Source organism: Podarcis pityusensis (assembly GCF_964106645.2).
Source record: "Podarcis pityusensis genome assembly, chromosome: 15".
NCBI classification, from domain to species: Eukaryota; Metazoa; Chordata; class Lepidosauria; order Squamata; family Lacertidae; genus Podarcis; species Podarcis pityusensis.
Genome location: NC_138040.1, coordinates 3,315,493 through 3,342,851, shown reverse-complemented (window position 1 = coordinate 3,342,851; position 27,359 = coordinate 3,315,493). Strand labels below are relative to the sequence as shown.

Below are 27,359 nucleotides of genomic sequence, written 5' to 3'. Positions count from 1 at the left end.
CCTATGCAAATGAAACCAGTTGCTTGTTGTTGTCGTAGACGGCTAGACGTCAGGGACTTTGAAAGCCAATCTACTGCAAATGACCCAGCGATTGTTCCATAATCCCAATGTACTTTCTGTCCATCCTTGGATTTGAGGAAGGCAAATGTGGGAAACCTTTGCCCCCTCCCCAATGTTGCTGAAGTACAACTCCCATCAGTCCTGTGCATGTTTGCTGTGGCTGATGGAAGTTAATAGTTCAGCAACATCTAGAGAGCCAAAGGTTCGCCCCCACCTGGTTTGAAAGGGTCAATTCAGCTTTTCTAGCTGGGAACAGACAAGCCACCTAAGGAAACGCACACACGGAAGATGGACACAAATTCATAATATTTATATATATATATATATTTATATATTTTCAATCAAAACACAATTTAAATATGCTTCTTAAGTACATGAATACTTGGGCATGAGACAGTAAGGTGGTGGTACACAGTACCAAAAAACATATACACAGCTTTTTGCTTCTGGCAGACTGACAGGAGTGCCTTGCTAGATCAGATATTGCAACAGGAGGACGACGCCTGCTTCATCCATCAAGACTTTCAAAACGCTGGAGACAAATCGAGGGCGGGGGGGTCTCCTACAGGGGATTTGGGTTGTGTGTGTGTGTTTTTTTTAATTGTTTCTTTTGCACAGAGTCTTCAGAAAACAAAAGCAAAATGGAATTGAAAAGCAAACAAACTCTCCAAACAGAAAACATTTCAACCGGAGTGAAGACCTAAAGGAAAATACGCACACAGACACACGGAGTGGACCCATTCCTGAGTACTCTGAATACTCTGGGGAAACTAGTCGCCTTCTGCAGGAATAATGGAAGCATCCTTCCAGGTTGCATGAAGATCGCTTCCTATCCCCTTAAAGGATTGCAAGAAAATATAAGGACAAAGGCCTGCTGACTCAGAACTGGCAATTAAAAAAAAAAAATGACTAGGAAACAGAAAACATTTTTAGTTCAACAGGAGCATTTGCAAAGCTTTAAAACAAAAAAGAGGGCACCCAGGACACAGAGATCATTCTTTTCTGCTTGCATTTCAGTCCTTGGCAGAACACGCCCATTACAGGACAAGATGGGCAGGTGTGGAGCTCTGCCTTCTCAGGAGCAAGGAATGGGCTTGGCTGACTTAAGGGCCAAAGTGACAATGGAGAATTGGAAGTCGCTTGCAATCAACGCCCGCTCTCTGTCACTATTTTTTCCAGGACCGAGACAAATGTGAGAGAAGAGGTTCAGCTGCTACCGTATTCAGAACGCTTCAAGTAAAAAGAAAGAAAGAAAACTCAAAACGGCTCCAGAATTCTTAAAATACCGTTCGCCGCCAATAACTCAGCCCTCTCTGACGGGTTAAGGTGCCCCGTGCCTTTCTGATTGCAGATTTTTCTCTAAAAAAAAGAAAGCACAGCTAGGGACCTTCAGAGGAGGAAGAGAAGTGGAAATCTATCCTCCAGTCCTTTCGATGTGAACTGTGCTCCAGTTCCAAGCCATTTGGAGGAGGAATCCTTCGCAGAGGGAGCTGGCAAACCTTTTGCCAGAAACGTGTCTCTTTGACGGGGAATTTAGGGCGTATGTGCAGGAGAGAAGCAAACCGATTTGCGCTCAATGCAAGGAAGTCTTAGGCCCTCCTTCCCCCCAAAATCTCCTGAAAAAGTTTGTTCTGAAAGGAGGACACACATCAGTCTACAGTGCTTGGTTTCCTGCTGACTCTGTTTCAAAGGAGAAATCAGCCGACAGAGTTTTCATTTCCCCTGGGGTGGAGAGAGAAGAAACAGAATCCACTTGTATCTTCAGAGGCAGAAAAACCCAATGTCCCCTTGTTTGGAAATGCTGAAGATCATAGCTGCGGGTGTGAGGAGAGAAAGAGAGAGAAAACGTTGGTTTGATAGTACAGTGGTGGGTGGAAAAGACACTGGGGCAAGCAGACAGAAGTCTCATGGTTTGCCTCAAACAATGGTTGCTTGGAGCAGGGGTGAGGGCCCCAGATGTTGTTGGGACTTTAGCTCCCAGCAGTAGTAGTAGTAGTAATAATAATAATAATAATAATAATAATATATTTTTACCCCACACATCTGGCTGGGTTTCCCCAGCCACATTGGGAGGCTACCAACAGAATATTAAAAACACGATAAAACAAGACATTAAAAACTTCCCTAAACAGGGCTGCCTTCAGATATCTTTTAAAAGTCAGATAGTTGTTTATTTCCTTGACATCTGATGGGAGGGTGCTCCACAGAGTGGGCGCCACCACTGGGAAGGCCCTCTGCCTGGTTCCCTGTAACCTCACTTCTAACAGTGAGGGAACTGCCAGAAGGCCCTCGGAGCTGGACCTCAGTGTCTGGGCTGAACGATGGGGGTGGAGACGCTCCTTCAGATATACTGGACCAAGGCCGTTTGGGGCTTTCAAGGTCAGCACCAACACTTTGAATTGTGCTCGGAAACGTACTGGGAGCCAATGTAAGTCTTTCAGAACTGGTGTTATGCCCAATGCTCAAGGATTATGGGAGTTGGAGTCCAGCAACATTCCAGAGGGTCCACAGACTTCCCCCATCCCTGGCCTAGCAGGAGGCAACTCTTGTGTCCTTAAGGGGATTTGCAGGGAATTAAAATAGCGGCTAGATCTGGGATGGGGAACCTGCAGCCTTTCCCAGGCATGCTGGCTGGGGCTGGGAGTTCAAATCTGCAGGATGCTGCCTTCACGAAGGCACAGCCATAAAGAGCATGCAACCAGGGGAACACCCCCTTGTTACCTTTGTAATTTTTTCTACAGCTGGGTCAGGTTGTGCCTGGTGCATGACATCATTGACAATCATCTTTGCGATCCTCCAGGCCATCTCCTCTTGAGCCTGAAAAGCGGAAAAGCAGGCAACACTTGGGCTTAGGAAATACGCAACCCCAAAATGGCGGGGTGGAGAAGAAACCTAACACACCCACACTGCAGTTACAGTGGTGCCCCGCAAGACGAATGCCTCGCAAGACGGAAAACCCGCTAGACGAAAGGGTTTTCCGTTTTTGAGTTGCTTCGCAGGACGAATTTCCCTATGGGCTTGCTTCGCAAGACGAAAATGTCTTGCAAGTCTTGAGATTTTTTTTTCGCTTTCCCCCCCCTTTATCTAATCCGCTAAGCCTTTAATAGCCTTTAATAGCCTTTTAGCAGCTAATCCGCTAAGCCTTTAAGCCTTTAATAGCCGCTAAACCGCTAATAGCGCTAATCCGTTAAGCCGCTAATAGGGTTGCTTCGCAAGACGAAAAAACCGCTAGACGAAGACACTCGCGGAACGGATTAATTTCGTCTTGCGAGGCACCACTGTATTGGCTGCCAACTACTACTACCTAGGACAGCTGCAATCTTTTTTCCTCCCACCAAACAGCCAAGAGAATCCCAAGTATTCCAAATTTTGCAAGAGGAGATTGTAACTTTCACAGAAGCAACCCAATTATTGATACTTTATGTTGGTGTTCTGAATTCCTGCCCCCAGCACAGAGCACCCGCTTCCCTCCGATATATTCCTTGAAGCCAGCTAAAAACAGAGAGACGCACAGATAGACAAGACATCCACACACTTGAGATTTCTTCTGTGGCGTCTTAGCAAGAGGCTAGGAGATCTGAGGGGGCCTTACCTCATCTGTGTTTCCTTGCACCCATTTCTTCATTGCTTGTGAAAACATGGACCCTGGATCGGGGGAATGAGAGACAGAAAGGTGATGCAGCAGCAGCAGCAGCAGCAGCAGGAAACAGGTGTTATTCTAATAATAAAATGACACTCTGGCAATTTTCTCTACCTAGGAATAGCCACAAATAATAAGGGTGTAAGAGCAACTCTGCTGAATCAGACCATCAGCCCGGCCTATTTGTGTATTCAGTTTAGGACTCTCTTCCCATGAAACACCCCGAAACGATTAGCAGCATGAACAGTTAAAACACATATGTCTGTCTAAATTCAGCATTCAAATGTATTATGAAGGCAAACAGGCATCATAACTGAAGTTTGATTTTATAGTTTTAACTGATTTTTATTTTTTTGTATTGCACTTTTGTAAACAGCTTATACAGACCACTGAGGTAAAGGTAAAGGGACCCCTGACCATTAGGTCCAGTCGTGACCGACTCTGGGGTTGCGGCGCTCATCTCACTTTATTGGCTGAGGAAGCCAGCGTTTGTCTGCAGACAGCTTCCGGGTCATGTGGCCAGCATGACTAAGCCGCTTCTGGCAAACCAGAGCAGCGCACAGAAACGCCATTTACCTTCCCGCCGGAGCGGTACCTATTTATCTACTTGCACTTTTGCGCTTTCGAACTGCTAGGTTGTCAGGAGCAGGGACCGAGCAACGGGAGCTCACCCCGTTGCAGGGATTCGAACCACCGCCCTTCTGATCGGCAAGTCCTAGGCTCTGGGGTTTAACCCACAGCGCCACCCGTGTCCCTCACAGACCACTGAAGTTAGTGGTATATAAATTGTTCCAATAATATATACTGATGAAAGGCAGGTTATACTTTATTTGCTTTTTTAAAAATCTTCATCGGCAGGGCTGCTCCAAAGAGCTGCTTCGAAAAGTGTTGAGGTTGTTTTGGCACCATCTCTTCAAAAGATTTCAGGAGAAGACAGTTTACCTTTCGACTTCTTGACGTCGGGCTCCGGCTCGGACTCCCGGATGAACTGGCCCAGGTCGCTCACTCGCCCAAACGTCATTTTTCTGCAGCAGGAGTTGGCGGATGGAAAAAGAGAGAGAGAGAAAGACCGGAGTCATGAGCTGTGGGGAGGAAGAGCCAGTCACAGCACAAGAGACCACCCTCCCGCCACATTGCCCATGATTTCACCTCAGGATTTGAAACACCTGAACAGGAGTGGGATCAGTGAAATCTGCTTTACCACTACCCGAAGGAGTCTCAAAGCGGCTAACATTCTCCTTTCCCTTCCTCCCCCACAACAAACACTCTGTGAGGTGAGTGGGGCTGAGAGACTTCAGAGAAGTGTGACTAGCCCAAGGTCACCCAGCAGCTGCATGTGGAGGAGCGGAGACGCAAACCCGGTTCACCAGATTACAAGTCTACCACTCTTAACCGCTACATCACACTGGCTCTCAAGAAAAATGAAGTCTTCAAGAAAAGTTGAAGTCTTCAAGAAAAATGAAGACTGCTTGCATTGCCCAAATCCCCCCCCCTCCTTCTCATGAGTGATGGGCTCAGGCAGGTCTCAAATACTGTCACAAAGAAGGGAACAGGTTCGGGGTATTGTCTTGCCTCGGTAATGGATTGGAGGACAGCCAATAAACTGAAGCTCAGTCCAGATAATACTGAGGGGACTGCTAGTGGGTTGGATCAGAGGTTCCCTCCTTTTTTCCTGATGGGGTTACACTCCCTCTGGAGGCGCGGGTATGCAGCTTGGTATTCCTGGATCAACTGGTGGAGCTTGAGGGTCAGGTGAGCTCAGTGGCAAGGAATGCCTTCCACCAGCGAGTGGCCCAGCTGGGCAGGGATAGCCTAAGCCTGCTATCTATGCTCTGGTAACCTCTAGGTTAGATTACAGCTACAAAGTCAGCTCTAGGGAAAGAATCTGGAGTTTTTTGGAACCGCTTGGGGGAAGCTGCTTTCATCATTGAAGGCCAAAGTCCGAAAATGGCTGGGAATCGCAGCATATTCCCGTTTCCCCACCCTCTGCTTCCTCGCAGCGAAAGCTCCGAAGGGATCTTACCCAGCGTACGTCCGTTGATACAGAGACTCCGGGTCCAGGCTGGCAGCATCGACAATTATTGCTTCGTCAAAGTTTTTCAGGATTTTTATATTCGCCTTTTTGAGGCCGGGCTGCAACAGAATTCCCAGGCATGATTAACTGACCCAGGGAGGAAGAGGAGAAGATGGTGGGGGTGGGGTGGAAGCAAGACAGAGCTGATGCTTTAAGAACAGGGACAGGGAGGAGGAAAATCCAGATGGGCCATGGACCCTACAGTCCATGATGGCTGCCCATTCCCAGAAGAAAACCCAAAGATGCAAAGGGATGTACACATGGCAGCAACATCCTTTTTTGTGAAGGCAGCCGCTAAGGTGTGGAACTCCATCCCTGCACCTTGTTGCCAAATGATGCCCACGAAGGGCTTCCAAGAATTACAAAAGTGCTTCGCAAATTAACAAGCACAGTGGTACCTTGGTTCTCAAACACCTTGGTACTCAATTTGGAACCCAAACACTGCAAACCTGGAAGTAAGTGTTCCGGTTTGCGAACTTTTTCGGAAGCCGAACGTGCTCCACTTTGAGTGTTACGCTGAGGTCTGTCTGTTTTTGCTATTTATTTTGCGTTTTTGTATTAGCGGTTCTTTTTTGTTTTGTTTTTGTGACTGTGTGGAACCCAGTTCAGCTACTGATTGATTGTGTGACTGCAGTACATTGCTTATTGCTTTCATTTTATGGATCAATGGTCTCGTTAGATAATAAAATTCATGTTAAATTGCTATTTTAGGGGTTGTTTTTAACAGTCTGGAACGGATTAATCCATTTTGCATTAGCGCACCTTGGTTCTGGAACGCTTTGGTTTTGGAACGGACTTCCAGAAAGGATAAAGTTTGAGAACCAAGGTACCACTGTAACGGCAGCTGTACTTTCTGCCACCCTCACCATCCCCTCGCTCAAGCAGTCCATTCTCTCTCTCGGCCTTTGCTAAGGATGGGGGTCAGGGAAGCAGGCTTCCAAGCGAGAGCTGATCAGATCCCAAGGAGGCGGGAGTTGGTTGTTTGTTTGGAGAGAGAGAGAGCGAGAAGCAGACCACACACCTGGGAGGAAGAAGCTGTGCCGTCCAGGGAGCCCATGTGGGAGTCGTGGTCAGGAGGGCCGCCATGGCCATGAACAGTCGGGGCGATGCAGCCACTGGCAAACTCGTCTCCGCGGACCGAATGGATGAGGTCGTTCAAGTATTTGTAGTAAAGGTTGCTGGAGAGGAAGCTGGGAAGGAAAACCTGGAGGAGAGGGAAGACACCCCAGGGCACATTTAGAACTGAGAGGATGCAGCTCAGGGGGCTCTTCTGCAGGCAGAAGGTGTCAGGATCAACCCCCAGTATCTCCAGGGAAGAAAAGGATCAGGGAACAGCAGATGGGAAAGGCGCCTGTCTGCCTGAGAACCAGAAGATCTGCTGCCAGGCAGAGCAAAAGAACCTGGGCTTCCGATGCTCCTATTTAAAACCAGACCTTTGTTCAGAACGAGGGCTGTAATCTTGCTGTATTTTTAGAGGAAAGGCCTTAGCTCAGCGATAGAGCACCCGCTTTGCTGCAGTTTCAGGCCTGGCTCACCAGATGAACATGAGTGTTTTAATATCAACACCCAGTTTCAGAGATTTTCCTCCAAAAGATTAAAAAAGAGGGGGAGCGAGGATGAGAGCCACTTCCTCACCTTCTCCATGGTGGTCCAGGCTTGCCGCAAGGGAGTGGTGAAACAGTTGGGGAGCGGTCCTCCTTCCCTGCAAATGTTGGATTCTATTTCCAGTCTCACAGGGTCATCAAAACCTAGAGGATGAGTGGCTTGGAGGGAGAAGTACCTGCAGCCACAGAGGAGGACGAGGCAGAAAAGAACAAGAGAGGGGGGAAACACCAATGCTGAGTAGGGCTGGATATCACCAGCATGATATATCAATAATCACAATATTTGAAATAAGGAAGGAACTGCACAGTTTCATCCTTACTTCAGACATTGTGGTAGATTGCAATGTTTAACTGCTGATATTGTGAGGTTTTGCTGCTGATAACGTCACAGTGTTTAGCTGGTGTCGCCTAGCCCTTACACGCAATGTGATTTGTGATATATTGCCAGCTCAAATATTATGAAACAATTATCACAATGTGAACTTCAAACCGGTTTTGGACGATATATTGATATATCATCGCCCAGCCCAAATGCTAAGGAGGTTACGTTTCAAAAAAGTCCGACTCCACACCTCTGGCCCAATTGTAAAGTCCCTCTTTCACACCCAAGCAGAAGCAAAAGGTCCAATTTGCTAGCTGCTCAATTGGAGCTCAGCAACTGCCCCTCTCTCTCCCAGAGAACAGAAAAGGCCAGCTCTTGTTTCTGTTCCCTGAAGTGGAAGCCAAGGGAGTTAACTAAGCGCTCTCTCCCCAATCTCGCCAAACCCATCCTGATGGAATGCTGTCAAGTTTCCCCTTCCTGCCCCAGCAGTCACCATGAAGACTAGAAACTTGGAAACATTTTAAGCTTTGAGATTCTCTGGGTCCTGCCTTGCTGGGCCCAAAATATTACAGTTAAGGTGAAGGACTGAGGGTCTGATGCTTGCTGGGTTAGAAATTGTCTTGGTCAAGAGAAGAAAGCCAAGAAGGATGGCGAATTTCCAGGCATGGGACTCACTTGTCATATAAGATCATGGCGTCGTTCTGGGCCTCCTGCCCGTCGTACTGGCCCTCTTTGGCGGCCAGCTGAGACTGGAAGTTATCTGCCGCCAGCCAGAACTGCAAGATGTTAACGGCATCTTCTTTCTCCATGAACTGGGAAACAAAAGTAAAGCAGTGAGCAGGGATATTCTCCCAGTTTCTTCTAGGAGGTAGCTTGCTGGCATCGTTTTAAAGATGTAGAAACAAGACCAAGGGCCAGAGAGAAACAAGTTCCAAGGGCCAGAGAGAAAGGCCTTTTGGCCCCCCTGGTCCTGAGGTTGCTCATCCCTGACTGAGGACTCGTTCAGGCTCCTGAAACAGGATTTGCACAACAGAACATCCTTCCGCTTGGCAGAACCAGCACAGTCCTTCACCATGAAGGGTAGGAGAGATGTTGTTTTAAAGAAACAACCAAGGGGGACGTTCCACTGTGCCACCTTCGGAGCCAAAACCGAAACAATGGAAACCCCGGGACTTGAACCCCAAGCCGACAACCGAAGAAACCTGCTCGGCAGATCTAGGAAGGGTGGGAGAGCCACACAAAAGGGTGCTCAGTAGCAGCCTGGGCTGCAGAGAGAAGAGGCCTCTACTATAAATATACTTGACATCTCTCCAGGGCTTTTTGCAACATCACTTCTCGACTTCTTGCTTAAAAATAACCACGGCTTTTCAGCAGGTATTTAGCATCTAGGGGTGTTTTTGCACTTTTCTTATGCCGAGTTGACAAGGACTCTATATTGGAGCAGAATGCATAAAGGAAAAAAACAGAAGACTCACACTATCTGATGCAACCTTTGCTGCACCTCCTGTTCCCACCGCCTCTGATGGCTGATGGGAGCTGGAGGTCCTATAGCACCCAGAGGGCCCCAGGGTGGGGATTCGGTGTGGAGGGTGATGGCGGAAAGGAAGGATTCAATGTTCCCAGCTCCACCGTGGCTTTTACAGGTGGCAAAGGCCCGATGAGTGCCCAAACAAGGCCTGAGGGCAGATGCCACCTCAGCCCACTCCCACATGGCAGTTGGGGAGGCAAATCCAGCCAAATTGCTCTAGGCCACAGGGGTCAAGAGCGGCTCTTCTTATACTTGGCAGAAACGGGGGGGGGGGGGCAGAGCTCTGGCTGAGAAGAAAAGGGAGAAGCCACCTCACCTCGGAGAAATAGAAGAGGGCGGATTCGCAGAAGAGGATGTCGGCCAGGTAGACAGTCCCACTGGTCAGCACCTCAATCTGGTATTTGCAGAAGTGGTGGCTCCGCAAGAATTCGCTAAAGTGCCTGTCCGAGGGGGAGGGGGACACCGGGGGGGGGGGATCTCATTAGAAGCGGGGAGAAGGAAGAGGAAGAGACTCCAGCTCAGCAGTGTGCAAGGCACCAGGGAGCACAGGAAGCTGGCTGGGCAGGATCAAGGCTGAAGTGCTGGGACTGGAGCCCTGAGGGTCTGGAATACAGCCCCTCACTGAATTCCAAATCCCACAGTTGGATCCAAAGGGGAGGCTGACAAGGGAGCTGAGTCAGTGCAGTGAGGAAGCCTTAAAAGCAGGCCAGATGCCCCATCTCGAACCCCCAGGGAAGATTTGCTCTCTGGTCTGACCAACAGAGGGCTGCTGGGGGCTCCTTCAACCCCAGGACTGTCCCCCCCTCGCCAGCTCTGCCCAGGGGCTTCTCTTTGGCTTCCCCCACCTGGAAAGAGCAGTCAGGTGCTCAGAATATAAAGCACCCTACACTTATTATTATTATTTAAAAAATAGGGTCAACTCACTCTTGTTCCATGGCATTAAACACTATCGACTGTGCCAAGACGAAGCAGTTTGGGTCCACCTGTCCGTCTTCCCCACAAATCTTTGCTGTAAGGTCAGCAGATCACATATCAAAGTTAGTGGCACTGTATGCATTCTGCAGTACGGACAGACAGTGCAGAAATTTATTAGTTGTGCATATCTATGGCAGAAATACAGAAGTGGTTGGAATACTTTATTATTATTATTATTATTATTATTATTATTCATTTATATCATCCCACTGTTTCCCTAGAACCAAGGAATCGAGGCAACTCACAAAAATTAAAAACTAGCATGGATACAATACAGATAGCTAAAACCACAGGAAGGATAATAGACTATACAGTAATTAACTACTGAACTATTAAGAATTAAACTGTAACAGAATGAGAATGACGTAAAAACCAATCTGTTAAAATATAGATAGTAAAAACAGAGAAGCCCCATTGAAAGCCCTTTCCTTAAAAACACTCACTTCTCCAAAGCCTATGGGAATAAAACAGTCTTCACTTGCCAGCAGGACAACAAAGAAGGAGCGAGTCTGGCTTCTCTAGGGAGGGAGTTCCAAAGCCTGGGAGCAGCCACTGAAAAGGCCCTTTCCCGCGTCCTCACCAAGCAGGTCTGTGAGGGTGGAGGGACTGAGAAAAGGGACTCCCCCAAAGCCCTCAGAGCCTGGGTGGGTTCGTATGGGAGAATCTGGTCCTTCAGATAGCCTGGGCCCAAATCATAGTAAGGGTTGGACTATGGATTGCAGCTTCTCTCAAAGAAATCCCCGGGGTTTGTCTCTTGGGAGCAATGAGACCACAGTTTCTGAGGAAGACACACATGCCTGTTCCTTACCCACTATATCGTTTCTCATCAGCTCTGTGATTGGTATGGGTTTAGCAGCATCGGGAGAGATATATTTGGTAAAAATTGTAACTGCATCCTGTTCTATACCTAAAAAGAAAGGGGAAAAAACAAGAGTGAAGGCAGTGGCATGATAAACACAAGGCGTGACTGGGTAGCAGTTGGACAAGCAAGCTCCTTTCCCCCCTTAGAAATGGTTACTCAACATAGGAAGCTGCCTTGCACTGAGTCAGATCGCTGAGTTCATCTTCCTCAGTATGGCTTACACTGATTGGCAGCAGCAGCAGCAGCAGCAGCAGCAGCTCCTCTCCAGGGTTTCAGGTATGGGCTCTTCCCCAGCCCTTACCTGGAGAAGCTGGGGATCGAACCAGGAACTTTCTGCATGCAAGTTTTGTACTCTTCCCCTAAAAGCAAAGTAAGGATCTAGTCCTCATGGTTCTGAATAAAATCATTGGCCTCTCCAGCTCATTACTGTCTGCACTGACTGGCAGCAGGTCTCCAGGGTTTAAGAGAAGGAAGTTAAGAGGTGCACACCTGGGTTTTATGCACCTGGCTGGAATTTTGGATTGACAGTTTGGAAACAGCAAACACCCCCATGTTGCATGGCAAGCTGGTTTTCCAAATTAAGGAGCCTTTCAGAAGTGGTTTGGGATAGCACCCCTTTCTAAAAACTACAGTCAGCAAACTTCCTGGATTATCAGTTTTCTCTTTCTATTGTTTCTGTTTGTAGCTCCTTGGGGCATGAGCCTATTGGTCTTACTTCTTATTCTTTAAATGCAGGAACCTATGGCTCTCTAGGTATTACTTATTTACATCAGGTTGATCAGTGGTTTATTACAGATCAGGACCTTCTTGGTTGTGGCGCCCGCCCTGTGGAATACCCTCCCACCAGATGTCAAAGGAAAAAACAACTACCAGACTTTTAGGAGCCCTGTTTAGGAAAGATTTTAATATCTGAAGGACTATTGTATTTTAATATTTCGTTGGAAGCCACCCAGAGTGGCTGGGGAAACCCAACCAGATGGGCGGGGTATAAATAATAAATTATTATTATTATTATTATTATTATTATTATTAATTCAAAGCATTTATGCCCCCCACTCTTTAGTAAGAAAGGCTCCCAGAGCAGCTCCCAGGCCAATGAAAAACAATGCAGTCCCCGGCGTACAATCTTAAAAAGACCTGGCACAAAAGGAAAAGGGGGTGGGGAAGGAAGAGGAAAAAAATCAAAGCAAGAACTCCTCAGCTTAGCAGCTTTCCTTCCATACAGCGTCACTTATCATTTCCCAGCAGGACAGTGGCTAGATATTTCTGCACCCTGAGCAAGGTGTGTACAGATTCAGAAGATATACTGGCATTCACGGCCAGGAAGCACTTACTTTTCATGAGTTTTCCTGACAAGTCCTTTAGTGCAAAGGAGGGACTGTTTCTATTGGATACGGAGACTTTGGAAGGGTCTTGGGGTTCCTCCGGAGCAGGACAGTCCTCTGCTCCGGACCCCCCAAGCCCCAGACGGGCCTTGCCAGCAGCAGCAGTAGCACCTTGGCAAAGCAGCAAACGGTTCTGAAGGCTCAGCGCCTGGCCGTTCAGTTCGGCGGCCGGCAGCCTGCCAGGCGAGGGCTGGGCCGGACCGCAGTCCTCCAGGCGCCTGCTGAGCAACTCGGAGGAAGACGATGGCGACGCTGCGTTCTCCAGCTGCTTGGAGGAAGGGGAGACCGGCTCGGCCAAGGAGCTGTGCTTGACGGTGTTCAGGCTGTGTGCTCTGATGCGGGACCACGTGGTGGAGTGGAAGCTCTCCGCCTCCAGCCAGAAGCGGACCAGGTGCTCCATGCGACGCAGCTCCATGAACTGGATGAAATAGGGGAGGCCGACGGCGTCCCGGAGGACTTGCTCAAGCGTCTTGGAAAGGCTGGATTTGGTCTCTTGAGCCTGATAATCCAGACAGGATCGACCTAAAGGAGAGGCAGGCGGGGGGGGGGGAATAGAAAAGAAAGATGCTTTTAGGTCAGAGGCTGGGTGTGGGGGGAAGACTTAAGGTCCATGAATACTCATAGTTTAGAGGTCCTGGGCCCGAAGGAAGTCAGATGATTCTCCACCAGGGCCAGGGCCTTCTCAGTGATGGCTCCGACCTGGTGGAATGCTCCGTCTCATGAGACCAGGGCCCTTCAGGATTTAACTTCCTTCTGCAGGGCCTGTAAGACACAGCTATTCCGCCTGGCTTTCACTTTGAACTTAGCCTGATCTTTTATTCCCCTTCCTTCCCTCCCCCTCCCCTTTTTATGAAGATTACCCGCTCTGGGATCCCACAGCTAATTCTTCCCTGGTCTCCTCGCTGGCCCAAATAGGACTTAGCCAGCTAGCCCTGGTGATCCTCTAATGTTTATTGGATGGATTTCCCCCCTAAATTGATTTTTGAATTTATTGTTATTCACGATTTATACTGTATTTTATGCTGTTTTTTGTTGCATCAATTAAGCGTTTTAAATTTGTTGTTAGCTGCCCTGAGCCTGGTTTTCTGAACCGGGAAGGGCGGAGTATAAATAAAAATGTATTATTATTTATTGTAATTTATTATCTACCCTTCGTCCTAATGTCCCAGGGTGGGTGACAACATTAAAGGACACTATTAAAACAGTTTAAAACAACCTACAATCATAAAAAGAAGGTGGGTGCTAAGAATAAGCACCTCAAGTGTCATAGAAGGAGGCCCTCTGGCAGCCCCCCCCAAAGCTTCAGAGGGTGACAGAATGACCAAGAGGACCCCCTCTGTTGATCTTGGCACCTGGCAGGGGCTGTAGGGAAGGTGCTGGTCTTTCAGGTGTTTGAGAGCCCAAGTCATTTGTATAACAGATATCGGACCATCACTGTGCAGGTCTGCTTTACATCAAGCCTCACCACAACCTGCAGATGATTTGAACCACAATGTCCCTCAGCCCAAGCCAGCACGGCCACACGTTGTGGCCAGAACATCTGGAGGGCACCATGTTGGCAAAGGCTGCTTTGCAGAGTTAAAGGGCAGCTCCTTGCAGTTTGCAATAGAGCCATCTGTCCCTGCTGCTTCTTGCTTACAAATAAAACCACTTCAGTCTGCCACGTGGTTTGTTTTTTTTAGTTGACACACCGCCTGATGTAAAATGAGGACTTAGGGCCATCACTACTAAATAACCAAAATGTGTACAATTAATTGGCTTAAGTGTCTTTTAATCAATTGACCAAATTGGCATCTGAGTAAAAACAGTAAGCAAAAAATACGTCCCCCTCTTTCTCTCTCTGTGCATGTGAGAGATAGGGAAAGGTCCCTTCTGAAATAGAGGCTGCCATTTGCAGATTTTGGAGGTATTTGTGGTAACACAGTATAATTTGTTTTTAAAGAATGTCCAATTAATTAATCAGGGCACCTTTTAAAAAAAAAATCAACTGACTAATCTATTGATGCCGAGGTCACACCATTAAGGCATTTAAATTTAAATCTTCCTTCCATCACCTCCCCCCAGTGAGCGAAGGGTGGTCCGTTAAAGGACTCCGGGGGGCGTGGCCCTGTCCGAAGCCTATGGAGGTGTGGGCCAAAGGCACGCCCGAGAGCGGTGACCCGGGGAGCTCCTAGTTGACGGCAGGAGACTCCCCCGATATAGTGTTAACCCTTCCCCGTGTCTCCAGCTGGAGCCGGATAGTCGATAGGACCAATGCCTAAGCCAATGCCTCTCATTCCTGAATTCAATAAAGTTGTGGCCTAATTCGCCCAATTAACCTTAAATTATGGTGTCTTGTGTCTTTATTTATCCTGGTGGGGGGCAGGAACTCGCCACGCAAAAACCTCCCTATAGGTTTCTTTTGCGACACAGCAGGGGAAGGCGAGATAAATCTACAAGTGAATGGACCTTATACTCATCTTAAGGAGGAAAAGGCCACTGTTAAGATTTCCTTGCTCATCCCTGATGACTTTGAAAAAGAACCTAGACCAGCGCATCCTTAGCCCTTGGCAATTGCAGCCAAATCAACCACCTACAGCTGGAACGGCTGGAACTATACAACTCTGCCATCCCTGAGCACTGGGGCTGCGGCTGATGAGAGATGGCAGCCTGAGAACATGTGAAAAGCCACAAGTTCCCCATTCACGCCAAGGAAAGGTGCCCCTGCTCTCCAGATCAATCAATCAATCCTTTATTAGCCATAGCAAACCACACATTATAAATCAAACACCATATACAGATTGTGGAAAATAGGAATTCAACATAACAATTTGCATAAATAAAACAGTATAACACTACCACATCACTGACCATTCAAGAACCACTAAATCTCTCTATAATCGCCCAGTCGTTCCACATGGACAGCACTCGGAAATTTAGCCACTGTGAAAGTGATTTGATCATTCCTGTCCGAGAGCAGGTCCTGAACCGTTGGCGCATAGAACCGAGCCTGTTAGATTGTAAGGCCTCTAACAATTGTCTTCTGGCATAAATGCCAAAATCACAAGAAAAGAAAATATGCTCCAACGTATCAGGTTCCTGCCTACCACATTTGCAGACACACTCTGTTTCTGGGAGAGCTAAATATCTTCCTCTTACTATCATCGAGGGAAACATATTAAATCTGGCTAGCATAAACAGTCTGCACAGTTCATGATTCTTCAGATTTGTTAGGTAACCCTTTTGAAAATCTCTACACAAAGGGAGGGTGCTCTCCAGATGTCCACCAAGGAAGAAGCCGCGGCTTACCAAGGTCTCCAAAGTGCGCAGCCTCCATGTGGCTGGGCTGCTTTTTAAGAGCCGCTGTGCGGCTGCTCGAGGACTCCATGTTGGCAGAGATGGCGTTGATGGCCACATGGCTTGGTCCGGCGGCCTCCAGCAAGGCATGGTTCCGGGTGCTTCTCTGCGGGGAATGTACTGGTACTGCAGCTGGAAGAGGAAGGAAAAGGGGAGGAAAAGGAAGGCACTGGGTTGCTGGGTTTTTTTGGCCATGTACCGCACCAGAAAGGACACCTTGTTCAGCACTGTGCCAAAAGCCCACCCCAAACTACATCCATGTGGTTTAAATCAGAGACGGGGAACTTGTAGCCTTCCAGATATTGAGTCCAGCTCCCATCATCCCATAACTTTGGTCGTGCTGGACAGGACTGATGAGAGCTGGATCCAAAAATTTCTGGGCAGCCTGGTTTGAGCAAATGCTAGTTAACACACAGTATGGAAACCAGTTTCTTCAATGCACAGATGAAGTGCTTCTTGAGTCAGACTGCAATGCACATAATTGTTTAATGCAGGAATGGCGGACTTTGATGCAAAGTACGATAAAATGCTTTCGATAATGAGCATCTAAGCAAGCCAACCACCTCGGGGGTCAGGTGGGGAGCAAACTGTTGCAGCTTGGAGAGTCAGGTGCCAAAGAACCCACTATAAACATGCCCTGATGAAAGTCACAAGGACTTCAGGAGCAGGGGAAATGAGGCCCAGGGACCAAATGCAGCCCTTGAGACTCGCCCTCCTTTGCACCCTTCTTGGGTGCTTTTGCCTGACTGGGACAGAGTGTCCTTCCACTCTGAAAATGCTTCTCTGCTTGCTTGCTTGCTTGCTTGCTTGCTTGCTTGCTTGCTTGGATGGATGGATGGAGGAGAGAGAGAAAAGGGTGTTTTGAGTGTGTGCAGAAACTAGCCTACTGTACAAAGCTCATAATTTATTTTGTTGCTCTGCCCACTTTTGCCTCTGGCACCACCTGACTAGCATGCTGCCCCTGGAACGCGAGAGCAGAAGCAAATGCGGCCCTCGGGCTGCAAAATGCTCCCAACCCCTGCTGTAGTTAAACTTAAGGCAGAGAGTGAAATCAGTAAGGCAACTGGAATGTTTTCACAGGCAGAAGGGGAGAAGGTTGTGCCAATTTGACAAAGATAAGCAACAGAAGCAGAGAAAATACTGTTCGGCTCAGCTCTCCCCTCCTGTCCCCTACAGCAAAAGCGACAAACACACACACACCAACACACAGATTGCTTGTGGAAAGCAGTAAAAAGGCTGTGCTGATGACACAGAATCACTGAAAAATAGAAAGAGACCCCGGATAACGGGGCTTAGGGTACCCAATTAAGGCTAATCCTCCTAATCTTTGAGGATTACCAACATTTTGAAGGAACTCAGTGCTGACTAAACACAAAATGACGGGAATTTTCGGTACCGGAGAGCGGGAAGAGCTTTAAGTTCCAATGTGATTTGAGAAGCCGGGCAAAGGAGCCTTCTTGCTGAACACTGTTTGGCACTGCAGTGGGGTCCCGATTCTGCAAACGCTGTGCCAAGGGGGAGGGGAATAGGAATTTCTGAGGCGTTTGTTCAGGGTAGTCTACTGGGGACCTGAATCCAGTCCTGAAGCAATTTACAAAAGCCACTTCAGCTTTTGCAGTAAGAAGATTGCCCATTGCTACACACTTGTAAATTCCGAGGAATAAGAATGCTCCATATTTTTTATTAAAGGATTGAAAGAGATGAAAAGGGACGCAGAATATAGATGTCGATATTTATGTCTTGTGTTCTCTGCAGGTAGGAAAGGTGTCAGTCCTGGAGGGCGCTTGCAAACGCTTGCGGGTGCTGGCACCAGGCCTGCATCCAGAGCCAGGGAAGTCTTAGTGCAAAATTTACTGTAGAGTCTGCCTATTCAAGTTTGTTTGCATGGCAGCACATGCAACTCAGCCTGCTGCCTGCCAGATCTTTTGGACCACTGCTCTCATCAGCATCAGACTACCATGTTGGCTGGGGCTGATGGGAACACTAGTTCAAGCTGCACAGAGGGGAAGGCTAGCTTGGGGGATTGGGTGACCTCAAAGGAGAGAGGCAGGCCACCCCTGCTATACAACCCTCTTGCTAAGACCAGGTGGGTGCCTTCACTATTTCCAATGCCTGCTAAATAAGTTTGTTTAGGCAAACCTACCCAGACATGGAACTGATTGTGCCTACTTGGTCCTAAATTCTGTAGATTCTCTCTCTAGTTTGAGCATCTTATGATGTCTACTTGCTTTTAAAGTCTGTTGGTTTTATTAGTATTTTCTTACAAATATTTTATACTACTTCCTGTAGCTACTGAAAGAGATTTTTCCCCATAAAGTAGTATATAAATTTGGTTACATAAAGAAAGATAAAGGCTATTTCCATATAAAACTCCCTGTTTGTTTGTTTTTGTTTTTGCTGCAATAAACTAACCTGGATACCCCTCTAGACACTGGGATCTAGTTGAGCGGGCCTAGTTGACATCACCCTTCCTCCTCTTCAGAAATTCGAGAAACGGGCACTTACCTTTAATTGCTTTCACTTCGGTTACCTTCTCGTGCTCTTTGCCCTTCACTGAAAGACAAAAGAACATGCAGTGAGGCCCAGTCGCTTTTGCAGAAAAGTCAAGTCTGCCCTTCGGGGAAGGATGCTGAGTCTTCCAAGCTGTCCCAGAATGTGTCAAGGCGCTGGCTCATTTAGTCAAACGTTGTCTGAGTGCACAAGGTCCTAGGTTGGGCACCTTCAGATGTTGCTGGATTTCCAACTCCCATCATCCTTGTCTATGACCATGCTGGCTGGGCCTGATGGGAATGGGGAGTTCAGCAGCATCCAAAGAGTACCTTTGTGCATATTAACCTGGGAGGTGGGCGGTCCTCCTGGCAGAAGGCTGGAATCAATGCCCTTTTGGTCCCTTCCTAGATACAATACAGTCAAACCTTGGTTGTCAAACGTAATCTGTTCCGGAAGACCGTTCGACTTCCGAAACATTCAACAACTGAGGATCAAAGGACGATCAGCAAAGCCAATGGAGAAAAAAGAAAACTCCCTGGAAGCCATTCATCTTCTGAAAATCATTTGAAAACTGGAGCAGTTACTTGCAGGTTTTTGGAGTTCAGGAACTGAAACGTTCCAAAACGGAGGCGTTTGGGAGCTGAAGTTTGACTATACTAAATAAAAGCAGATAGTAAAGAGCCCAACTCTGGTCTTTTGCGATACCCCCCCACCCATGTTTTGGACTACAACTCCCATCAGCAGTCTTGCCTACCCTTATTTCGAAATGTGCCCTGTTTTACTACAGCTTTCCTCTTTCAAAAAACCTTTAAGTGGAGATTTGTATCACATTTCATATCTTTATTGGATTTGAAACTGATTTTACAGGTGTAAAAGTTGCTGTTTTTTAATTGTTTTATATGTAATTGCTTATTCGTTTATATTTTTCAATTATCTTACAATGAGAAAATCATCATCTTTCCCCCCACCATTAAATAACTGAGGGAGCAGCGAAGGTGAAAAAAACATAAAACAGTTACTGTCCTGAGATTATACCAGTGTATAAGCAGAATTCAAACGTCTGAAATGCTTCAAGCACATTTTCTCCATTATCCTTACAACAGCCCTGCAAGGCAGGCAAATGCCAGCCACAAATTGCGGGGTGAGAGTGGGATCTAGAAGAATAAGGACTTGTGTGCTGCCACCTGAGAACTTCAGATCTCCCTTTCGTCACGACACAGATGTGCCAAATTGCAGCTCCTTCTCCTTGCCACTCAGCAACTCCAGTTCTTGCATACATGAACAGCATCTGTCTACTCTCTCCTTCAACACACACCACTTTGTTCTTTGAACATTTCAATGCATGTGCTTCTCAGATGAATGGAGCACTGCTAGCGATACTGAAGCGATGTTTTGCAGAGCGGCTGGTGATAATTGCCTCCACGGAAAATAGGCACGAGCCAAACAATGTGAAAGCAGGAAAGATAGATAATTGCCTCAAAAGGAAGAGTTACAATAATTAGCCAAACGAAAATATTTGCTGCTGCCTTATTTGGTGGCAGAAAGGAGGATCCTTCAGAAGTTTAATAACTTAATCTTTAATACATCCACTCTGAACCTTGGTCCGAAAGAGGAGGCTTTAAGATAGGAGAAGTAAGCTCATCTACACACAATCTGAGAAGCGCAAGGATTTCTCAGGCAATGATTTAACAAGACTGGCTCTCTAGTTAAAGTTCACCACAGGAAATTCGCTAATTTTAACAAGACCCCCTGAAGCACTTGCTGTGTTCATTTTATAAACTGGTACAGACACTTTCTTGCCATTTGGACTCAAAAGGAGGAAGGCCGTTGTGCTTGACGCAGGGCTAACGGGTACTCCCTCCCCTCCCCATAACATAGGAAGCTGACTTATCCTGAGTCAGACCATTGGTCCATCTAGCTCATTATCATCTACACTGATTGGCAGCAGCTGCCCATGATTTCAGGCAGGGAATCTCTCCCAGCTGTACCTGGAGATGCTGGGAACTGAACCTGGGACCTTCCGCGTGCAAAGCAGATGCTCTGACACAGAGCCCCAATTCACGCATGCTTCAGCAATGTCGTTGCCATGCGTTTCCCACAGAAGCAGGAGAAAGGAAGCTACACAGGAAAAAACACCAAAAGATGGCATGTACCGTATTTTTCGCTCTGTAAGAAGCACTTTCCCCTCCTAAAAAGTAAGGGGGAATGTGTGTACGTCTTATGGAGTGAGTGCAGGCTTCGTGTTGCTTTTGCTGAAGCCAGCAGAGCAAGAGGGATCGATCCCTCTTGAGCACAGCGGGAGCAGGAGGAGAAACGGAGCCCCTTCTGTTTCTTCTGCTGCTTCGCTGGAGAGGCGCTGAGCAGAGAGGGAGAGAACATTTTTTTCTTGTTCTTCTTCTCTAGAACTAGGTGCATCTTATGGTCAGGTGCGTCTTATAGAGCGAAAAATATGGTGTGTGTATTACATAAGTCGGCAAAAGTCACCGGCCTTTGCCGGTTCTTACTAGCTGCCTGACTGCAGGCACAAATTGTTACGCATTTGTAGCTCTAGAGACACAACTCTGCCTAGTTACCTGGAGGGGTCTGATAATCACCACAGGCTACCAGACAAACCGTGTTAGAAACTGAGCTATGGAAGCTAGGAGCTAAATGGCACCTTAAACTGAGGTTATGGGCACAACAACGGAATGTGTAGGCATGCTTTTTTTATAACAAGAATACAAAGCTGAAAATGAATGAACTGCAGCTAAAATATTATGTTCATTTTTCACATGGTCTAGTCCTTCCCCTGCCCACCCTCCTACTATTCTTAAGAGGGTCTCTTCTCCAGTCTTCAGAGAGCAGCTGGAAGTGGGGAGGCAGAAAAAGGTCCTCCTTTCCTTCCACTCTGCAGTTTTAATCTGAAATCTTAGGCGCAGTACTGTACCCAGAGCTCAGAAACTGTTCGAGCTAATGAAATTCCCTGTCACAAAATGTGCCTAGAACAATGGGAGTTTCAAACACTGCAGACAAGGGATGGTTGGTGAGCCTCATGTTGCGAGGGGAAGGGAAATAACTTGATACGGGCCTGCAGTTTTCACTGGCAGACCCATTTTGAGTGTGGTATTTCAGCAGCATGGTAATCTCTTACCAGGCTGAATTCTTTAAGTGAAGGAGTAAGCATACTTGTGAATCCCGCAGACTCCTTTGTAGGCTAGCCTCCCCATACCTGGTGCCCTCCAGATGTTTTGAACTATAACTCCCATCGGCTTGGCTGGGGCTGAAGGGAGTTGTTGCCCTAAACATTCGGTTTGATCAGCTGGCCTCAGAAACGCACATTGTGGTTATTTGGAAATATCTTCCAGACTTAATGCGCTGGAAATATCACATGTTTGGCCCTTGGCAATCAGCGGCATCACAGGAAATACGTAAAAGGCCTCTCTGGCCTTGGTGCATTTACACCTCCACACTATCTTGTGAATTCCACTTGTTAAAATAACTGGAATGCTTGTTCATCTAGCAGGCAGCTTACTCACTCTCTTGATTCTCAGTGGCCCAGTTTGGGAAGCTGCAACCTCCTGCCGAAGAGGACAAGCAAGGCTGACAGGCGCATCCTTGCTGTATGAAACGCAGCGCTTTCACAGGGCTTTGCATAATTCATTGGTAAGTGCAGACTTGTACAGCCGGCTTAAAGGAGGAGGCAGATCTAGGGAATAGATTTTGCAAGTATGCATGAAATTCAAAACATTTACCGCCACTCAGGCCAAGTTTGAACTAGGTGCCATTCAGTGCAAGGACTGCATTTCCATCAACTTCCTTTAATTGCTGTGGTTGTTTCAGATTGCCTTCAAAGGGTGGTCTGAAACAAACACCAGGAGAACCAGTGTGGTGTAGCGTTTAAGACCTGGGTTCAAATCCTTACTAAGCCATGAAGCTCACTGGGTGACCTTGGGCAGGTCATTTTCTCTCTCAGCCTGACCAACCTCACAGGGCTGTTGTGAGGATAAAAGAGGAGGGAGGAGGCTGCTTTATACTGAGTTGGATCACTGGCCTACTTAGCTCAGCATTGTCTGCACTGAATGGCAGTGGCTCTCCAGGGTCCCAGACAGAACAGTCTTTCCCAGCTTAAACTGGAGATACTGGAAATGGTATTCAGAATATTCTTCATGCAAAGCAAATGCATTAATTATCACTTATCAGACTTGTTAGTCACTTGTTACCCAACCATCTCTGACTTACAACACATTTAGGAACATAAACACACCATCCCATTAAAAGAATTCATACAAAACACCTACAGTTCATATTATATTTACACATATAATGCACAGACAAATAAAGAACAGCGAACATCATCATCTCTGTCCATCAAAAGCCTTGGAAAATAGGCAAGCATTTATTTTCCTGGTGCCAAAAATCTCTCAATGGAAATATGAGGCAGACCTCACAGGGGAGAGCGTTCCACAGATGGGAATAAGTCCTGCTTTTTGTCACCACCCTCTGAACCTCCTCAGCAAGAGCACCTGGAGAAAGGCCTCAGAAGATGATCAGAGGGTTCTGGTAGGTTCGTGACCGTGACCTAAACATTGCAGCCCTTTTTCTAAATGGACTTGCCAAGGCCCTGAACTTTCATCCAGAATACACACTCAGCTCCCCTACTTCCTTGATTTCCGTGGGCTGTTTCTTCCAATAACTGCTTGAAGCAACTCAGTCAAGTGTGCATTTATTCCATCTGCATCCTGCTCCAATGGTAGCTTACATTATTGATTTATTATTATTTATTCATCCGTTCATTAAATTTGTTAGTCACTTTATCTTGCCCAAGGCAAGATTGGTTATAACCAAACAGCCAAGCCAAACCAACAATAAACCTCACATGGTTTCCCTCCCGCTTTTCTGTCTTCAAAACAACCCTGCAAAGGTTGTTAAGACAGTGACTACCCAACATCATCTAGTAAGTGCCATGGATGCGTAAGGATTCAAACTCGGGTCCTCCCACATCCCAATTACTATTCCACACTGGCTTTCTCCCTTGCTTCCGCTCTGGAGATGCTTCCACGTAACTTCCTTATACTTGCTAACTTGGTGCCGGGAACACAAACTTCACTTACGTCACCAACTTAGCTTGCCTGCGTTTCTGGTTACACCTGAATATTTCTGTTATCAGCACCAGCCTCACGCACAAGGGAATTACTAAGCAGGAACACAGAGGTCAGTTGCATTTCAACACAATAAAGATGGTACGGCAAGGAAACCTGGGAGGCATCCAACTAAGTTAAGACCATTAATTTGAAAGGGTTCACTCTATGACCCCACTATCTTTTAGAATCATCAAATAAGGCGCTGGCAGGGAACTGTTGCGAACCACCACTAGGTAGCCACAGACTCTCATTCTACAAAATCTCCATGTAGCATGAATGTCTGCTGTAGGCAGAAAATGTCTGCAAGCCTGGTCACCTGTGGTGGGTAGGAATTACTTCCAGGTGACCAGGCTGGCAATGTGTGTTCTCTTCTCCCTCTCCTTTTATGCCGTTCATATCCAATAGGCATGTGGGAGCAGGAAGGATCTAAACCTCTCTGCAGGCCACCAAGTTTCATGGAGTTATTAGCAAAGCTGGGTTGGCACGTTGGTCCCAGAGGAGATAGGAAGCTTAACTTTCCTGGGTGCGTCCCTAAAGCCACTAGGGTTGTGGAGCTAATAAGAGTTCCCACTGATTCAGAAAGTAATCTGAAGGCTCGCTTCCTCGCAGATGTCCAAAATGCAGTCAGCAGAATTTCTACTAGATTTAGCACAGCAGTATTACATCATACTGAAAATCAAAGGCTGCTTATAGATATACTTAGATAGACAAAGAATAGGTGGTCTTTTCTTTTACTGCCCACACATATCAGTGAAGAACCATTCAAGTTTCCAGGGTTTTTCAGCAATTTTCTGCTATAGATAGGGTAGTAGTGAAACTCAAAAATTGTATCACTCCCCAACTTAAAATCTCATTTTTGCACATAGGAAAACAAATGGACTGGGCTTCTTAATGCTCACTGAGCGTCACTTCCATAATCATCAGGCAGTTCGCATGCTTCCTTAGTTATTCCAGAATACAGGTGTTCAAAACTTGACACAGTCACTTCTGGCTGCTGGTTTACATTTTTCAAAACCCAATTATCTGGAGAGTCTCAACCGATGCCAGTTTTGGAATCATTTCAGCACCAGGAAAATGCCTTTTAAAGATCTCTTAACTCTTATTTTAAAAAAACTTGTTTTAAATCTACAATTGTATTACTGTTGATCTTTCTATTTTAATTTTTATTGCTATTGTAAGCTGCTCAGAGAACATTGTTACTGGGCAGAATATAGATGCATCTATAAATTAAAAGAAAAGCAAACTTCTTTTTTTTAAGCTCCTCGATCTAAGGCATCTCCCTACAATGCCTCGCAGTTTTGACTTTTGTTAACCCTGTTCTTTGTCTTCCAAAGTTTCCAGAAAAGCCCCAAATGGTACCTGGTAGTTACAGTCCAGCGTTTTTCCTCTGCTGATGCATTCCTAAAGGTAAAACAACTGTGTGCTCAGAACAATTTTGGGTAACATGAACCTTACACGGAACTTCTCTCTATATCTTAACTTTAAAACTTCCTGCTTCTCTGCCCAGGAAAGGAAGTGGCATAACATGGTCACTATCAACCTGCCAGAGCAGTACTGATTTTTTGCCCCACCCTGTATTGTCCTCTGAGTTTCTCAGCCTGTAGAGGAGGAAGGCTGGGTGACCTGAAAGATTATCTTTTTTAAAAAAAAAGAAAAAAGGAAGTATCACAACTTATTCACCTTCTTTACAGTAGGGGTTTTCAGCCAGTGTACTTTGGCACCCTGGGGTGCCTTGAATGATTGCCAGGGGTGCCGCAAGCAACATTGCCTCTGATCATCTTTCTTTCCCTCCCTTCTCTGATGCCCTCTCGTGTCTCTGCCTCCCAAAGGCTTGCATAGCTTTTTGTTGCAGCAGCCCTGGCTACAAGCTCCCCGGGTGAATGGTGCCTCTGGGGCTGGCCAGGGGGTGCTGGGTGCCAGAAGCTGAGGAAGCCTCAGAGCAAGCAAGCAAGCAAGCAAGCAAGCGGGTGAGGGAGCCCAGCCAGCTAGACCACCAGCCCTTGCTATTAGGAATGGACAGACAAGTGGGAGGCTGGGCAGGCAGGTGGACAGACAGGCACCGTGCTGGCCTTTCTTGCGCTTACTGTGTGCAAGGCCTACCTGGGAGCTGAGTGCCCAGTGCTGAAGGGAACCCGCCTGTCCACCATGCAGGCCTGGCAGCACCCACTGGTGAGTAAGGTGCTGGTTTCATGTTCACCTTGGGCCAGTCTCCATGGGGCCACTAAGGCTGGGGGCATCTTCTTCCCAGCGAGGGGGGGGGGGCTGCTCAGAAACCAGGGGTTGGGGCAGCAGCTGCCTGGAGTACTCCCAAAGAGAGGAAAGAGGAGGCTGAGGGAACACTCCACAAGGGAGGGTGTTCGGAAAGTGGTGAGAAGGGGTGTCACATGTTTGTATGCTTCCCTACATAAACAGAATGCCCATGCCTGATTCGAGCTAGTATAAGGAGAAGGGCTCTAGTTGAGCACCCCCCAAAATAGTGGTTTTCTACCTGGAGGGAACTTTTGACATAGAGACGCGTTCAAGCGCACCCCCCTTCCATACCCCTGCATTCTGAGACACGACAATCCCAAGGCCAGCCGGCCTGTGTAATAGTTTTCAGCGCGTATCTTGGCTCCAAAATGCAGGTGGATCTGCATTGAAACTCCCGGCCAGCGTCAAGGAGTGTGTCTAAGAATGGAGAAGGGTAGTGGGGGATGCCACACTTGCCAGCTGCCCACGAGGCAAACTTGTTTTGTCGCTGGGATGCCTTGTGTGTGGTTTTCTGCAGCGCCAGCTATTCAGGCTTTTGAGAGGCCTGCTGGTGGGAAACTGTGGCTGCCACCACGTGGGTCCCACGATTGTGTGCATCTCAAGTCTGTTGCCCCCCTTGTTATTGAGGATCCCAGCAATGCTTTCAAGTTCAGCGAGATAACCCTGTTTAAAGGAAGGAAACATTGCTATGCAGATATTGTAGATATTGTAGAGTCAGGGTAGGCACCTAAGCAAGGAGTGCCCTGACACCAAACTGCTCCCTTTGTGGAGGGGGAAGGAAACATCTTTGAGCATCTTTGAGTGCCCAGCGGTCAAGGGCAAAGTCCTGTTGGTGGGCTAGATATGGCGTGCAAGCCTTATACTGTCTATTTTGGCATTCCTAACTATCCGGGACCAAAAGTAGAACAGATGTCACACTGCTAGCCTGAGCCCCGGGACTGCTTCACTCCTCAATACCTGATACAAAAGGTCTCAGTGGTGTTTCAGGAAAATACTTGAAGTTAGCAAAGTTCCAGTGACTGGTGCAGGAAGATGAGCAACCATGAATTCCTTCCCCTCATTTCTCAGCACCATATTTAATCACAGTTTGAGCTAGTTAAAGAACCCTGCTTAATGTCCAGGCCACTGCCACCCTTCAATACAGTAAAACGGCAAAAATGGTGAATCCACACCCAAGGGAGGAGGAGGTTTGACAGGAGGAAATGCCTAGTCTGTTCCCTTGTTAGCTATGGTGAAAGGACAGGCTGTGTTACAGCCTATAGCTACTGGCCCCAGGGGTGGGAATTCCAGAACTGGGGAGCAGCTCCCAAGGCTGGGCTGGGTCACAAAATAGCTGTTTTCAGTACAGGGTTTGTGTCGGTTAAGGAAAAGGCAACTTTAAATGAATCCATTGTACAGAAAGTTAGTGGGCGTATCAAGAGGCTGACTTTTACAAAAAGCCTTACACTTCAAAAGCAGTTGGACTGCTGCTTTATAACAGGGAAACAATCCCCAACAAAAGTCTAACTCTAAAACACACACACACATAGAGGAACTGTCCATTATGTGATCTGCAATTTAATCAACACGATTCAGAAAATGGCAATAGGCACATTTTTATTATTTCCTTGTTCTATAATTGCTTCTCCTATTCTTTTTTTGGGTGGAATATGAGAGCTAGTCCCACATTCCTAGAATCAGATATGTTTTTTATATTGCCTCTCCCTTTCTACA

The 27,359-nt window shown here is 47.1% G+C and overlaps 1 protein-coding gene across 1 annotated transcript in view; it reads right to left on the bottom strand.

Annotated features, from left to right (window-relative positions):
* Positions 1 to 363: 363 nt before the first annotated feature.
* The window catches only part of AKAP10 (A-kinase anchoring protein 10), a 29,512-nt gene continuing 2,516 nt past the window's right edge, over positions 364 to 27,359 (bottom strand). Inside the window, exons 2-15 of the mRNA XM_080983043.1 lie at positions 18,292 to 18,339; positions 15,739 to 15,918; positions 12,400 to 12,972; positions 11,012 to 11,110; positions 10,153 to 10,237; positions 9,545 to 9,668; positions 8,376 to 8,512; positions 7,410 to 7,554; positions 6,796 to 6,978; positions 5,724 to 5,833; positions 4,643 to 4,725; positions 3,653 to 3,705; positions 2,782 to 2,877; positions 364 to 1,874 (exon numbers count right to left, since the gene is read on the bottom strand). Coding sequence (XP_080839169.1) covers positions 1,869 to 1,874; positions 2,782 to 2,877; positions 3,653 to 3,705; positions 4,643 to 4,725; positions 5,724 to 5,833; positions 6,796 to 6,978; positions 7,410 to 7,554; positions 8,376 to 8,512; positions 9,545 to 9,668; positions 10,153 to 10,237; positions 11,012 to 11,110; positions 12,400 to 12,972; positions 15,739 to 15,918; positions 18,292 to 18,339 — 1,922 coding nt within the window. The 3' untranslated portion in view covers positions 364 to 1,868. The remainder of the gene's footprint in view (positions 1,875 to 2,781; positions 2,878 to 3,652; positions 3,706 to 4,642; positions 4,726 to 5,723; positions 5,834 to 6,795; positions 6,979 to 7,409; positions 7,555 to 8,375; positions 8,513 to 9,544; positions 9,669 to 10,152; positions 10,238 to 11,011; positions 11,111 to 12,399; positions 12,973 to 15,738; positions 15,919 to 18,291; positions 18,340 to 27,359) is intronic.